Raw genomic sequence first — 17,123 nt, 5'->3', positions numbered from 1 at the left:
CAGGGGGCACCGTTGAATTTTCAGGTAAAGGCTCAAAACACCTTTAAACACCTCTAGAAACATGTTGATGGGTGTCTAGAATGATCTAGAACACTTTTGAAGCAGATTTGAACATGGTCCAAATTACCCTTTTTGGAGCACATACTATAGCTTTACCATTTGAACTCCAGGGGGCACCGTTGAATTTTCAGGTAAAGGCTCAAAACACCACTAAACACCTCCAGAAACATGTTGATGGGTGTCGAGAATGATCTTGAACACTTTTTAAGCAGATTTGAACATGGTCCAAAATTACCCTTTTTGGAGCACATACTATAGCCTTACCATTTGAACTCCAGGGGGCGCTGAATAATTTTTGGATAAAGGCTCAAAACACCTTTAAACACCTCTAGAAACATGTTGATGGGTGTCTAGAATAATCTAGAACACCTTTTAATTAGATTTGAAGATGGTACAAAATTACCCTTTTTGGAGCACATACTATAGCCTTACCATTTGAACTCCAGCAGGCGCCGATGAGTTTTCAAATAAAGGCTCAAAAAACTTTGAAACACTTCTAGAAACACCTTAATAAGTGTCTAAAATGATCTAGAAAATTGTTTAACCATATTTGAAGTTGGTCAAAATTTTCCCTTTTTGGAGCACATACTATAGCCTTACCATTTGAACTCCAGGGTGCGCCGATGAATTTTCAGGTAAAGGCTCAAAACACCTTTAAACAGCTCTCGAAACATGTTGATGGGTGTCTAAAATGATCTAGAACACTTTTGAAGCAGATTTGAGGAAAATTACCCTTTTTGGAGCACATACAGCCTTACCATTTGAAGTCCAGGGGGCGCTTATGAATTTGTGGATAAAGGCTCAAAACTCCTTTAAAAACCTCTAGAAACATGTTGATGGGTGTCTAAAATAATCTAGAACACTTTTTAATTAGATTTGAAGATGGTCCAAAATTACCCTTTTTGGAGCACATACTATAGCCTTACCATTTGAACTCCAGCGGGCGCTGATGAATTTGTGGATAAAGGCTCAAAACTCCTTTAAACACCTCTAGAAACATATTGATGGGTGTCTAAAATTATCTAGAACACTTTTAATTTGATTTCAAGATGGTCCAAAATTACCCTTTTTGGAGCACATACTATAGCCTTACCATCTGAACTCCAGCGGGCGCCGATGAGTTTTAAAGGAAAGGCTCAAAAAACTTTGAAACACTTCTAGAAACACGTTAATGAGTGTCTAAAATGATCTAGAACATTTTTTAACCACATCTGAAGTTGGTCAAAATTTACCCTTTTTGGAGCACATACTATAGCCTTACCATTTGAACTCCAGGGGGCGCCGATGAATTTTCAGGTAAAGGCTCAAAACACCTTTAAACACCTCTAGAAACATGTTGATGGGATTCTAAAATGATCTAGAACACTTTTGAAGCAGATTTGAGGAAGGTCAAAATTACCCTTTTTGGAGCACATACTATAGCCTTACCATTTGAACTCCAGGGGGCGCTGATGAGTTTTCAAATAAAGGCTCAAAACACCTTTAAACACCTCTAGAAACTTGCTGATGGGTGTCTAGAATGATCTAGAACACTTTTTAAGCAGATTTGAAGATGGTCCGAAATTACCCTTTTTGAAACACATACTATAGCCTTACTATCTGAACTCCAGGGGGCACCGTTGAATTTTCAGGTGAAGGCTCAAAACACCTTTAAACACCTCTAGAAACATGTTGATGGGTGTCTAGAATGATCTAGAACACTTTTGAAGCAGATTTGAACATGGTCCAAATTACCCTTTTTGGAGCACATACTATAGCTTTACCATTTGAACTCCAGGGGACACCGTTGAATTTTCAGGTAAAGGCTCAAAACACCACTAAACACCTCCAGAAACATGTTGATGGGTGTCGAGAATGATCTTGAACACTTTTTAAGCAGATTTGAACATGGTCCAAAATTACCCTTTTTGGAGCACATACTATAGCCTTACCATTTGAACTCTAGGGGGCGCTAAATAATTTTTGGATAAAGGCTCAAAACACCTTTAAACACCTCTAGAAACATGTTGATGGGTGTCTAGAATAATCTAGAACACCTTTTAATTAGATTTGAAGATGGTACAAAATTACCCTTTTTGGAGCACATACTATAGCCTTACCATTTGAACTCCAGCAGGCGCCGATGAGTTTTCAAATAAAGGCTCAAAAAACTTTGAAACACTTCTAGAAACACGTTAATAAGTGTCTAAAATGATCTAGAAAATTGTTTAACCATATTTGAAGTTGGTCAAAATTACCCTTTTTGGAGCACATACTATAGCCTTACCATTTGAACTCCAGGGTGCGCCGATGAATTTTCAGGTAAAGGCTCAAAACACCTTTAAACAGCTCTAGAAACATGTTGATGGGTGTCTAAAATGATCTAGAACACTTTTTAAGCAGATTCGAAGATGGTCCAAATTACCCTTTTGGAGCACATACTATAGCCTTACCATTTGAACTCCAGGGGGCGCCAAATAATTTTTTGATAAAGGATCAAAAAACCTTTAAACACCTCTAGAAACATGTTGATGGGTTTCTAGAATAATCTAGAACACTTTTTAAGTAGATTTGAAGATGGTCCAAAATTACCCTTTTGGAGCACATACTATAGCCTTACCATTTGAACTCCAGCGGGCGCTGATGAATTTGTGGATAAAGGCTCAAAACTCCTTTAAACACCTCTAGAAACATATTGATGGGTGTCTAAAATTATCTAGAACACTTTTAATTTGATTTCAAGATGGTCCAAAATTACCCTTTTTGGAGCACATACTATAGCTTTACCATTTGAACTCTAGGGGACACCGTTGAATTTTCAGGTAAAGGCTCAAAACACCACTAAACACCTCCAGAAACATGTTGATGGGTGTCGAGAATGATCTTGAACACTTTTTAAGCAGATTTGAACATGGTCCAAAATTACCCTTTTTGGAGCACATACTATAGCCTTACCATTTGAACTCCAGGGGGGGCTAAATAATTTTTGGATAAAGGCTCAAAACACCTTTAAACACCTCTAGAAACATGTTGATGGGTGTCTAGAATAATCTAGAACACCTTTTAATTAGATTTGAAGATGGTACAAAATTACCCTTTTTGGAGCACATACTATAGCCTTACCATTTTAACTCCAGCAGGCGCCGATGAGTTTTCAAATAAAGGCTCAAAAAACTTTGAAACACTTCTAGAAACACGTTAATAAGTGTCTAAAATGATCTAGAAAATTGTTTAACCATATTTGAAGTTGGTCAAAGTTTTCCCTTTTTGGAGTATATACTACAGCCTTACCATTTGAACTCCAGGGGGCCCTGATGAATTTGTGGATAAAGGCTCAAAACTCCTTTAAAAACCTCTAGAAACATGTTGATGGGTGTCTAAAATAATCTAGAACACTTTTTAATTAGATTTGAACATGGTCCAAAACTACCCTTTTTGGAGCACATACTATAGCCTTCCCATTTGAACTCCAGGGTGCGCCGATGAATTTTCAGGTAAAGGCTCAAAACACCTTTAAACAGCTCTCGAAACATGTTGATGGGTGTCTAAAATGATCTAGAACACTTTTTAAGCAGATTCGAAGATGGTCCAAATTACCCTTTTTGGAGCACATATTATAGCCTTACCATTTGAACTCCAGGGGGCGCCAAATAATTTTTTGATAAAGGATCAAAAAACCTTTAAACACCTCTAGAAACATGTTGATGGGTTTCTAGAATAATCTAGAACACTTTTTAAGTAGATTTGAAGATGGTCCAAAATTAGTCTTTTTGGAGCACATACTATAGCCTTACCATTTGAACTCCAGTGGGCGCCGATTACTTTTCAAATAAAGGCTCAAAAAACTTTGAAACACTTCTAGAAACACGTTAATGACTGTCTAAGATGATCTAGAACATTTTTTTAACCATATTTGAAGTTGGTCAAAATTTACCCTTTTTGGAGCACATACTATAGTATGTGTTCCAAAAAGGGCAATTAGAGGTGTTTCAATGTGTTTTTTGCCTTTGGTCAAAAACTGATCCCCCCCCCCCCCCGGTTTTAAGATGGTAAGGCTATATATGTGCTCCAAAACGGGTAATTTTGGACCATGTCCAAATTTGATTACAAACTGCTCTAGATCAATGAAGATGCCTATTTATATGTTTCTTAATGTGTTTCGAGTTTGTTTGAGGCTTTATTCCAAAATCATCGGCGCCCCCGGGTGGTCAAATGGTAAGTTTATAATATGTGTTCCAAAAAGGGTAATTTTGAACCATGTTCAAATCTGATTAAAAACTGCTCTAGATCAATTAAGATTCCCATTTATATGTTTCTTAAGGTGTTTCGAGGTTTTTTGAGCCTTTATTGAAAAATTAATCTGCGCCCCCGGTTTTAAAATGGTAGGGCTTTAGTATGTTTTCTAAAAAGGGTAATTTTGGACCATGTTCAAATGTGATTAAAAACTGCTCTAGATCATTAGCGATTCCCATCTAAATGTGTCTTGAGGTGTTTCAAGGTGTTTTGAGCTTGTATTCAAACATTCATCTGCGCCCCCCGGTTATAAAATCGTAAGGCTATATTATGTGCTGCAAAATACGTAGTTCTGGACCATCTTAAAATGTTATTAAAAACGTCTTTAGATCATTAAAGATTCCCATCTTGATGTTTCTAGAGGTGTTTCAATGTGTTTTGAGCCTTTATTCAAAAATTGACCCCCCCCCCCCCCCCCCCCCCCCCGGTTTTAAGGTTGTAAGTATGTGCTCCAAAACGGGTAATTTTTGACCATGTCCAAATTTGATTATGAACTCCTCTAGATCAATAAAGACGCCCATTTATATGTTTCTGAATGTGTTTCGAGTTTTTTTGAGCCTTTATTCCAAAATTTATCGGCGCCCCCTGGTGTTCAAATGGTAAGACTATCGTATGTGCTCCAAAAGGGATAATTTCAGACCATGTTCAAATCTGATTAAAAACTGCTCTAGATCATTAAAGATGCCCATTTACATTTTTCTAGGGGTTTTTCAAGGTGTTTTGAACCTTTATTTAAACACAAAGAAGCGCCCCCCAGTGTTGAAATGGTAAGGCTAGTATGTGTTCCAAAAGGGTCATTTTGAACCATGTTCAAATGTGATTACAAACTGCTCTAGATCATTAAGGACGCCCATCTACATGTTTCCAGAGATGTTTCAAGGTGTTTTGATCCTTTATTCAAACATTCATTGGCGCCCCCGGTTTTAAAACAGTAAGGCTATAATATGTTTTCAAAACTGGGTAATTTTAGACCATGTTCAAATGTGATTAAAAACTGCTCTAGATCATTAAACATGTCCATTTTCATATATCTTGAGGTTTTTCAAGGTGTTTTGAGCCTTGATTTAAACATTCATTGTCGCCCCCTGGTTTTAAAATGGTAAGGCTATAGTATGTGCTCCAAAAAGGGTAATTTTGGACCATGTTCAAATCTGATGAAAAAACTCTCTAGATCATTAAAGAATCCCATCCAGATGTTTCTAGAGGTGTTTCAATGTGTTTTGAGCTTTTATTAAAAAACTGATCGCCCCCCCCCCCCTCCCGCGGGTTTTAAGGTGGTAAGGCTATATATGTGCTCCAAAAAGGGTAATTTTGGACCATGTTCAAATCTGATGAAAAAATTCTCTACATCATTAAAGATTCTCATCCAGATGTTTCTAGAGGTGTTTCAATGTGTTTTGAGCCTTTAATCAAAAATTGGTCCCCCCCCCCACCAGTTTTAAGATGGTAAGGCTATAGTACGTGCTCCAAAACGGGTAATTTTGGAACATGTCCAAATTTAATTACAAACTTCTCTAGATCAATAAAGATGCCCATTTATATTTTTCTGTGTTTCGAGATTTTTTGAGCCTTTATTCCAAAATTCATCGGCACCCCCAGGTGTTCAAATGGTAATGCTATCGCATGTGCTCCAAAATGGCTAATTTTTTACAATGTTCAAATCTGATTAAAAACTGCTCTTGATCATTAAAGATATCCATTTACATTTTTTTAGAGGTGTTTTGAGGTGTTTAAGCCTGTATTTAAACATTCAACAGACCCCCTGAGTGTTCAAATGGTAAGGCTATAGTATGTTTTCCAAACAGGGTAATTTTGGACCATGTCCAAATCTGATTAAAAACTGCTCTAGATGAATGAAGATGCCCATTTATATGTTTCTAAAGGTGTTTTGAGGTTTTTTTGAACCTTTATTTCCAAATTTCATCTGCGTCCCCCAGTGTTCAAACAGTAAAGCTGTAGTTTGTGCTCCAAAATGGGTAATTTTTGACCATGTTCAAATGTGATTAAAACTGCTCTAGATCATTAAGGATGCCCATCTACATGTTTCCAGAGGTGTTTTGAGGTGTTTTGAGCCTTTATTCAAACATTCATTGGCGCCCCCCGGTTTTAAAATGGTAAGGCCATAGTATGTTCTCCAAAAACGGTAATTTTTGACCATGTTCAAGTCTAATGAAAAAGTACTCTAGATCATTAGAGATTCCCATCTAAATGTATCTAGAGGTGTTTCAAGGTGTTATGAGCCTTTATTCAAACATTCATCTGTGCCCCCCGGTTTTAAAATGGTATGGCAATAGTATGTGGTCCAAAATACGTAATTATTGACAATGTTCAGATCTGATTAAAAACTGCTCTAGATCATTAAAGATGCCAGTTTACATGATCATAGAGGTGTTTCAAGGTGTTTTGAGCCTTTATTCAAACATTTATCAGCGCCCCCAGTGTACAAATGGTAAGGCTATAGTATGTGTTATAGTATGTGCTCACAAAAGGGTCATGTGGACGATGTTCAAATCTGATTAAAAACTGCTCTATATAATCAAACATGCACATCTACATGTTTCTATAGGTTTTCCAATGCTTTTTGAGCCTTTATTAAAAAATTAATCAGCACCCCCACGGTTCAAATTTGGACCATCGTCAAATTTGAGTAAAAAGTGCTCTATATAATTAGCGATATCCATTTCGATGTTTCCAGAGTTTTTTTGAGGTTTTTTGAGCATTTATTAAAAAATTAATCGGCACCCCCCGGTTTTAACATGGTCAGACTATAGTATGTGCTGCAAAAATGGTAATGTTGGACCATTTCCAAACCTGATTTAAAAAATGCTGTAGATCAATAAAGATGCCCATTTATATGTTTCTAAAAGTGTTTCAAGGGTTTTTTTGAGCCTTTATTCCAAAATTCATCAGCGCCCCCGGTGGTCAAATGGTAAGGCTATAGTATGTGCTCCAAAATGGGTAATTTTGGACCATGTTCAAATCTAATTAAAAACTGCTCTAGATCATTAAAGACACCCATTTACATTTTTTTTTGGTTTTTCAAGTTTTTCTCAGCCTTTATTCAAACATTCATCAGTGCCCCCCGGTTTTCAGATGGTAAGGGTACAATCTGTTTTCCAAAATGGGTAATTGTGGACCATTTTCAAATGTGATTAAAAACTTCTGTAGATCATTAAAGATTCGCATCTACGTGTTTGTAGAGGTGTTTCAATGTGTTTTGAGCCTTTATTCAAAAACTAATCGGCACCCCCCCCCCCCCCCCCCGGTTCTAAAATGGTATGGCTATACTCTAAAAGGGGTAATTTTTGACCATGTTCAAATCTAATGAAAAACTGCTGTAGATCATTAAGGATTCCCATCTACATGTTTTCAGAGGTGTTTGGAGGTTTTTTGAGCATTTATTCAAACATTTATCGGCGCCCCCCGGTTTTTAAATGGTAAGAGTATAAGTCAGTACTCCAGTACTGTAAGTACTCCAGAAAGGGTAAATTTGGACCATGTTCAAATCTGATTAAAAACTGCTCTAGATAATTATAGATATCCATGTCCTTGTTTCCAGAGGTTTTTCGAGTTTTTTTGAACGTTTATTCAAACATTCATTGGCGCCCCCTGGTTTTAAAATGGTAAGATTATAGTATGTGCTGCAAACATGGTACTGTTGGACCATTTCCAAATCTGATTAAAAAAATGCCCTAGATCAATAAAGATTCCCATTTATATGTTTCTAAAGGTGGTTTGAGGTTTCTTTGAGCCTTTATTCCAAAATTCATCAGTGCCCCCCGGTGGTCAAATGGTTTTGGATCATGTTCAAATCTGAATAAAAACTGCTCTAGATCATTAAAGACACCCATTTACATTTTTTTTGAGGTTTTTCAAGTTTTTTTCAGCCTTTATTCAAACATTCATCAGCACCTCCCGGTTTTCAAATGGTAAGGGTACAATCTGTTTTCCAAAATGGGTAATTTTGGACCATGTTCAAATCTGATTATAAACTGCTCTAGATTATTAAAGATGCCCATTTACATGTTTCTAGGGGTTTTTCAAGGTGTTTTGCGTCTATATTTAAACATTCATCAGCTCCCCCCGGTGTTCAAATGTAAGGCTATAGTATGTTTTCCGGAAAGGGTAATTTTGGACCATGTCCAAATCTGATTAAAAACTGTTGTAGATCATTAAACATGCCCATCTACATGTTTCTAGAGGTGTTTCAAGTTGTTTTGAGCCTTTATTCAACAATTAATTGGCGTCCCCCCGGTTTTAAGATGGTAAGGCTAGAGTATGTGCTCACAAAGGGTAATTTTTTACGATGTTCAAATGTGATTAAAAACTGCTCTAATAATAATAATAATAATACATCAGTTTTATATAGCGCTTTTCTAAGTACTCAAAGATGCTTTACAAAAAACAACCAAGGGACAAACATACATCCAACTGGTAAACAGATACAAAATTAATGCTAAATGGTAATCGAAGAACAAATAAAGAGACAAATACTGATAAAAGAAAAAACACACAAAAGAAGGAATGCGAGAGTGGAGGAGGTTGAGCGGGCGGTCAGTTTTTGAATGATGATCTGAAGAGGTGGGATTTGAGTTGGCTTTTGAATGAGGTGACTGTGTCAGCGTTCCGGATGTGAATGGGTAGAGAGTTCCAGAGGGTGGGGGGGGCGATGGCAAAAGCCCTTTCACCCAAGGTGCGGAACTTAGTCTTGGTGATGGGGGTGAGAAGGTTAGCATCTGCAGAGCGGAGGCGGCGAGTAGGGGAGTGGCGGTGAAGTAAATCAGTCAGGTAAGGGGGGGCAAGGTTGTGTAGGGCTTTGGAAGTGATGAGGAGGATCTGGAAGTTAATGCGTTGTTGAACAGGGAGCCAATGAAGTTGACGGAGGATGGGTGTGATGTGATTTCTGGAGCGGGAGTGGGTGAGTAACCGGGCCGCTGAGTTCTGAACATACTGTAATTTTTGGAGGGCAGTGGAAGGAAGGCCATAAAGAATGCTATTACAATAATCTAGTCTGGAGGTGATGAAGGCGTGGATGAGTGTTTGGGCAGCTGAGGGGGAGAGGGTGGGGCGGAGGCGTGCGATGTTGTGAAGATGAAGGAAGGAAGTTTTGGTGACATGATTGATGTGTGATTTGAAGGAAAGGGTGGGGTCTATGATGATGCCAAGGCTCTAGATCTTTAAACAAGCCATGTCTCTAGAGGTGTGTCAAGGTGTTTTGAGGCTTTATTCCGAAATTCATCTGCGCCCTTTGGTGTGCAAATGGTAAGGATATAGTATGTGCTCAAAAAAGGGTCATTTTGGACCATGTTCAAATCTGATTAAAAACTGCTCTAGATTATTAAGGATGCTCATTTATATGTTTCTAGAGTTTTTTTTTTAGGTGTTTTGAGCCTTTATTCAAACATTCATCAGCACCCCCCCGGTGTTCAAATGGTAGTGCTATAGTATGTGCTCACAAAAGGGTAATTTTGGAACAGTCAAAATGTGATTAAAAACTGCTCTAGATCATTAAAGATGTTCATTTACATTTTATAGAATTTTTTCAAGGTGTTTTGAGCCTTTTTTAAATATTCATTTGCGCCCCCCGGTTTTAAAATGGTAAGGCTATAGTGTTCCAAAAAGGGTAATTTATGACCATGTTCAAATGTGATTAAAAACTGCTCTAGATCATTAAGGATGTCCATCTACATGTTTCCAAAGGTATTTTGAGGTGTTTTGAGCCTTTATTCAAACATTCATCAGTGTCCCCCGGTGCTCAAATGGTAAGGCTAGGTGTATGTTGACATGGTTGTGACGTGTGTGGCCTTATCTTACCATTTTAAAACCGGGGGGCACCAACAAATGTTTGAATAAAGGCTCAAAACACCTCGAAACACCTCTAGAAACATGTAGATGGGCATGTTCAATGATCTAGAGCAGTTTTTAATCACATTTGAACATAGTCCAACATTACCCGTTTTGTACTCAGCGGTGTCCTCTTGTGTTCAAATGTTAAATAATAAATATATACTTGATATCACACACACACACACACATATATATGTATGTGTATATATATATGTATGTGTATATATATATATATATATATATATATATATATATATATATATATATATATATTTATTTGTTAAATGGATACATTTCTCCCCCTTGAACTGCCACCTTATCGTGGTGGGGGAGTTTGAGTGCTCGAATGATCCCAGGAGCTCTGTTGTTGGGGGCTTTATGCCCCTGGTAGGGTCTCCCAAGGCAAACAGGTCCTGGGTGATGGGCCAGACTAAGAGCAGTTCAGAAGCCCTTATGACCAAAAAGCATCAGAAGAACGTGACGTCACCCGGTATGGCGCAGCCGCGGCCCCACCCTGGAGCCAGGCCTGGGGTTGGGGCTCGAATGCGAGCGCCTGGTGGTCGGGCCTATGCCCATGGGGTCCGGCCGGGCCCAGCCCGAAGAAGCGACGTGGGCCCGCCCTCCGGTGGACTCACCACCCACCGAGGGAATCGTAGGGGCCGGGTGCATTGTGGATTGGGTGGCAGTCGATGGCAGGGGGCCCGACAACCTGATCCCTGGACGTAGAGTCTAGCTCTTGGGACATGGAATGTCACTTCACTGGGGGGGAAGGAGCCGGAGCTTGTGAGGGAGGTTGAGAGATACCGTCTAGATATAGTCGGGCTCACCTCCACACATAGCTTGGGCTCCGGAACCCAACCCCTTGAAAGGGGCTGGACTCTCCAGTTCTCTGGCGTTGCCCACGGTGAGAGGCAGTGGGCTCGTGTTGGCTTACTCATAGCCCCTCAGCTCAGCCGCCATGTGTTGGAGTTCACCCCGGTGAACGAGAGGGTCGCATCCCTACGCCTTCGGGTCGGGGACAGGTGCCTCACTGTTGTTTTGGCCTACGGGCCAAACAGCAGTGCAGAGTACCCGGCCTTCTTGGAGTCCCTGGGAGGGGTGCTGGATGGTGCTCCGACTGGGGACTCCATTGTTCTCCTGGGCGACTTCAATGCCCACGTGGGCAACGACAGTGAGACCTGGAGGGGGGTGATGGGGAGGAACGGCCTCCCTGATCTGAACCTGAGTGGTGTTCTGTTATTGGACTTCTGTGGTCGTCACAGTTTGTCCATAACAAACACCGTGTTCCAACACAGGGATGTCCATAAGTGCACTTGGCACCAGGACACCCTAGGCCGGAGGTCAATGATCGACTTCATTGTCGTATCATCAGACCTACGACCGCGTGTTTTGGACACTCGGGTGAAGAGAGGGGCGGAGCTGTCAACCGATCACCACCTGATGGTGAGTTGGATCTGCTGGCGAAGGAGGAAACCGGACCGACTCGGCAGGCCCAAACGTGTTGTGAGGGTCTGTTGGGAACGTCTGGCGGAACCCGATGTCAGTGTGGTCTTCAACTCCCACCTCCGGGAGAGCTTCTCCCAGATCTCAGGGGAGGCTGGGGACATTGAGTCCGAGTGGACCATGTTCTCCGCCTCCATTGTCGAAGCGGCTGCTCGGAGCTGTGGTCGCAGGGTCTCCGGTGCCTGTTGTGGTTGCAATCCCCGAACCCGGTGGTGGACCCCGGAAGTAAGGGATGCCATCAAGCTGAAGAAGGAGTCTTATCGGGCCTTGTTGGCCCGTGGGACTCCCGAGGCAGCTGATGGGTACTGGCAGGCCAGGCGTGCAGCAGCCCGAGCGGTTGTGGAGGCAAAAACTCGGGTCTGGGTGGAGTTTGGGGAGGCCATGGAGGAGGACTATCGGTCAGCCTTGAGGAAATTCTGGCAAACCGTCTGATGCCTCAGGAGGGGAAAGCAGTGCACCACCAACACTGTTTACAGTGGAAGTAGGAGGAGCTGACCTCCACTGGGGATGTTGTCGGACGGTGGAAGGAATACTTCGAGGATCTCCTCAATCCCACTGTCATGTCTTCCATAAAGGAAGCAGAGGCTGAGGTCTCAGAGGTGGACTGGTCTTTCACCCAAGCTGAAGTCACCGAGGTGGTTGGCAAGCTCCTCAGTGGCAGGGCACCGGGGGTGGATGAGATTCACCCTGAGTACCTTAAGTCTCTGGATGTGCAGGGACTGTCTTGGTTGACACGTCTCTGTAACATGGTGTGGCAGTCGGGGACAGTACCTCTGGATTAGCAGACCGGGGTGGTGGTCCCCCTTTTTAAGAAGGGGGACTGGAGGATGTGCTCCAACTATAGGGGGATCACACTCCCTTAGGGATAGGGTGAGGAGCTCAGTCACCAGGGAGGAGCTCGGAGTAGAGCCGCTGCTCCTCCACATCCAGAGGAACCAGCTGAGGTGGCTCGGGCATCTGGTTCGGATGCCTCCTGGACTCCTCCCTGGGGAGGTGTTCCAGGCATGTCCCACCGGGAGGAGACCTCGGGGAAGACCCAGGACACGTTGGAGAGACTATGTCTCTCGGCTGGTCTGGGAACGCCTCGGGGTCCCCCCGGAAGAGCTGGAGGAGGAGTCTGGGGAGAGGGAAGTCTGGGCGTCCCTGCTTAGACTGTTACCCCCATGACCCGGCCCCGGATAAGCGGTGGACAATGAATGAATGAATGAATGGATACATTTCTAGTTTATTTTACTATTTCCCAATTATGTTTAAATTTTTGCCATAAAAATAGCAACATAAATGTCGTAAATAATTAACATTTTCTTTTAAAACACTTTGAGAAACAAACGGATTCTAAAAACACACAAACACACACATCTGAGTTCGTTTCTTCAGACGTTTGTTTATTTCACAATTGATTATTGATTATAAAACATCAGCATTTATTAAAGCAGACCCTTTTATCTGTAGAATTCCCAGAATTCCTTGTGCTCGTCACTGATTGGTGCTGATTGACTCAGATGGTTTCATATAGTGAGTGGATTCGTCTTCTTCTCTGGTATAAAAATAGGTTGTAAGTGCTTTGTTACACTTTAATACTGTTCACAGCTAAGAGGGCGGGGCTTCCACCACCGGCCAATCCTGGAACGCTGCACACTTCCTCCCACTGCCACCAGGGGCAAACATCCAACGCTACAAAACAACAGTTTCATTGACACTTTTACCGTTCAACTGAGTTTTTTATCAACTCAACGACGTCAGGATGTAAAACACAAAAACAGCCAATAATCGATAAAAACATTTGAAAACGTTTCAGTTTTTACGTCTTTTCTTTTCAGACACAAAAAAAAAAATTCCAAGTGAACCACCTCAAAATTAGAACTGTTCCATTAATTCTATAAAACATTTATTGCCAACACTTTACAATAAGGAACGTTAATTAATAATAATAATAATAATAATAATAATAATAATAATAATGATTTTTTTACAGGTTTGACTTAAATAAAAATGAGTCGTCAGTGGAAAACAGTTCAAGTATTAATGAAAATATTTAATATTTTAGATGAATGTTCATTTGACGTCAAACAGCTTCAATGAAATGACTAAATGTTCTTTTAATTAGTATTTTAATTAAGCTGTTCATAAGATCAGTCACTTCTAATATGTAAACCCTTCATTACTGCAAAGGAAGGAAATAATTCAACCTTTATAAACGATTCAACGAGTAAATATTTCAACATAAAATCATCACATGCATGCTAGGTTCATTAATGCTTAATTACTTAATTACTGGATGTATTTAAAATAATGATTCATTCAGAATAAACACATTAGAAAATTATAACTTTATTGATTTTTTTTCTGTAATTTCATGTTTATTTGTTAGGATTTTGGCTCTAAATAAAGGTAAACATCTGATCCAAAAGTCACTTCAAACTTGTTATTATGTTATTTTTGACTCTTTGGAATTAATTCCATAATTAACTTCAAATAAAAAACAAAACAAAACAAAATATTCATTAACAGAAAATTATCTGCTGGCTAATGCTCGTTAGCATAAATAAAATATAGCCCATTTAACAGTTAATGAATGCTTATTATCAGGTGATTAGTTAGTAGCATTAATTAATTAGGAACACATTAGCAAAAGACGGTTAATTAACTGTCAGCTGATGTTTAGAACTAATTAAGTGTAATTCCCGTAGATAAGGTCTAAATAAATTTAAATTAAGGCTGTTAAATGTCATTAAATTAATGCTGTAACTGTGTTGATTAACCCTTTCATGCATGAATTATGAGAACCTTAGTCGAGATTTTTTTCCTGAGTGTTTTTATTCCTCTTTAGGCATGAAAAAAACAATGCAATTGAATTTTTTTTTTTTTAATAAACCTGTTTTTTATGAAGGTAGATTTGTTTCTTTATTACTTTAACTAAAAATATTCAATTAAAAAAAGTGTTTGAATGCAAAAAAAAAAAAATTCCGATCCAAAAAATTGCATTTGAACACTTTTTTTCTTTGATCGAAGTGAATTTTTTTTTTTTATTGTTTTTTTTTTTTTTTTTAATGAAAATAGTTCTTTTGGTTAAAGCAATAAAGAAACAAATCTACCTTCATAATTTTTTGTGGAGTTCCAAAAATGTCCACTCCGCTGGACACCATGTGTTTAATTTTTGAATATCAGAGAGTGATATACAAAATCAAAATATTTTTAATGCAGCTAATCGGATGTTTTCTCACATTTTATCATATGCGCAATTTTTATTAGCAATTGATTTACACTCAAACATGTCACTGCACATCCAGTTTATCAAGAACAGCAAAGTTATAGTGATGGTCTAAAGGTCAGTGTATGGGATGATGCACAGGTGTCTGCTGAGTTAACTCATATCGAACTAAAACAACAAAACCCATGAATACATTAGAGAACAGATGTAGAAGAGCTGTCCACTGTACTGACCAACATGCATGAAAGGGTTCATGTCAACAACTCGTATCTTCGTCCTTTAGTTCATATGAACGTCATTAGTCGGTGGTTAATTAACTTACTGCTGTGTTAATGAGTGCTAATTATCGTGTCTTTATTGTAAAGTGTTTCTGGGTTCATAAATGTCCAAACTTTAATCCGACAAACGGACTTGGTTCCAAAACTCAAATCCCATCGGGTTTTTTGTCTCAACTTTAAACAGAAAAATAAACGTTAGCGTCATAGAAAAAAGACTCCGATTGTAAAACAAAAGTAAACAGTTGTTCAACGCTAAACTGGGACTGGATCAGGACTACAACACCAGGACTACAACACCAGGACTACAACAACAGGACTACAACACCAGGACAACAACAACAGGACTACAACAGGACTACAACACCAGGACTACAACAGGACTACAACACCAGGACTACAACAACAGGACTACAACACCAGGACTACAACAGGACTACAACACCAGGACTACAACAACAGGACTACAACACCAGGACTACAACAGGACTACAACACCAGGACTACAACACCAGGACTACACCAGGACTACAACACCAGGACTACAACACCAGGACTACAACACCAGGACTACAACAACAGGACTACAACAGGACTACACCAGGACTACAACACCAGGACTACAACACCAGGATTACAACGACAGGACTACAACACCAGGACTACAACACCAGGACTGCAACTCCCAGGACTACAACAACAGGACTACAACAACAGGACAACGACAACAGGACTACAATATCAGGACTACAACAACAGGACAACAACAGGACTACAACAACAGGACAACGACAACAGGACTACAATATCAGGACTACAACAACAGGACAACAACAGGACTACAACAACAGGACTACAACACCAGGACTACAACAACAGGACTACAACAACAGGACTACAACACCAGGACTACAACAACAGGACAACGACAACAGGACTACAATATCAGGACTACAACAACAGGACAACAACAGGACTACAACAACAGGACAACGACAACAGGACTACAATATCAGGACTACAACAACAGGACAACAACAGGACTACAACAACAGGACAACGACAACAGGACTACAATATCAGGACTACAACAACAGGACAACAACAGGACTACAACAACAGGACAACAACAACAGGACAACAACAGGACTACAATATCAGGACTACAACAACAGGACTACAACAGGACTACAACAACAGGACAACACCAGGACTACAACATGAGGACTACAACAACAGGACAACAACAGGACTACAACAACAGGACTACAGGATCAGGACTACAACAACAGGACTACACGATCAGGACTACAACAACAGGACTACACGATCAGGACTACAACAACAGGACTACAACCCCCAGAAGTCTTAGCGACAATGACGACGTCCCAAATCCTCAAACCCTCCACGTTTGGGACTCAAGTTAAAAACAAACGGAAAAATAAAACGAACAGCGAAAGTCCAGCCCACAATTAAGCCAAACTGTTGACCAATCACAGGCCTTCGATCAGTAATCAATCACACAAATGGACTATGATCAATAGTCAATCAATGGTTTATGTTGGACTGGGTTTAACTGGAAGTCCATCAAACCCAACAGGAAGGACACCAGTGTGGTTCCATTGTGTCTATTTTTGGTCACTTCCAGTTTCATGTTTGTTAAAAGGATGAAGACATATGTCCAGATACAGGACTGCAGAGGATTGTGGGTAAATCCAGTCCAGTCCAGTCCAGTGGGAGCAGAGGATTGTGGGTAAATCCAGTCCAGTATTTGTCAGTTTTCAGTAAATTCATAAAGTTAGAATATGAATGAAAACATTAAACATGTGGATACAGTGGATTAGAGTTCAGACACAAAGAGTTCTGTTCAATCTGCAGAGTTTATGCCAGTTAAAACTGAGTTAAACTGAGTTTAACTCAGTTTAACTCAGTTTAACTCTTTAATGGATCAAACA

General features: G+C 40.0%; 1 protein-coding gene across 1 annotated transcript in view; it reads left to right on the top strand.

The window, feature by feature from the left end:
- Positions 1-16,595, top strand: part of asah2 (N-acylsphingosine amidohydrolase 2) — a 48,870-nt gene extending 32,275 nt beyond the window's left edge. Inside the window, exon 20 of the mRNA XM_030130747.1 lies at positions 15,407-16,595. Within this exon, the coding sequence (XP_029986607.1) occupies positions 15,407-16,595 (1,189 nt within the window). The remainder of the gene's footprint in view (positions 1-15,406) is intronic.
- Positions 16,596-17,123: the final 528 nt, after the last annotated feature.

The sequence above is a fragment of the Sphaeramia orbicularis genome, unplaced genomic scaffold (assembly GCF_902148855.1).
Source record: "Sphaeramia orbicularis unplaced genomic scaffold, fSphaOr1.1, whole genome shotgun sequence".
Taxonomy (NCBI): domain Eukaryota; kingdom Metazoa; phylum Chordata; class Actinopteri; order Kurtiformes; family Apogonidae; genus Sphaeramia; species Sphaeramia orbicularis.
Note: the sequence above shows the minus strand (reverse complement) of the source record. Positions and strands in the feature narration are given on the sequence as shown.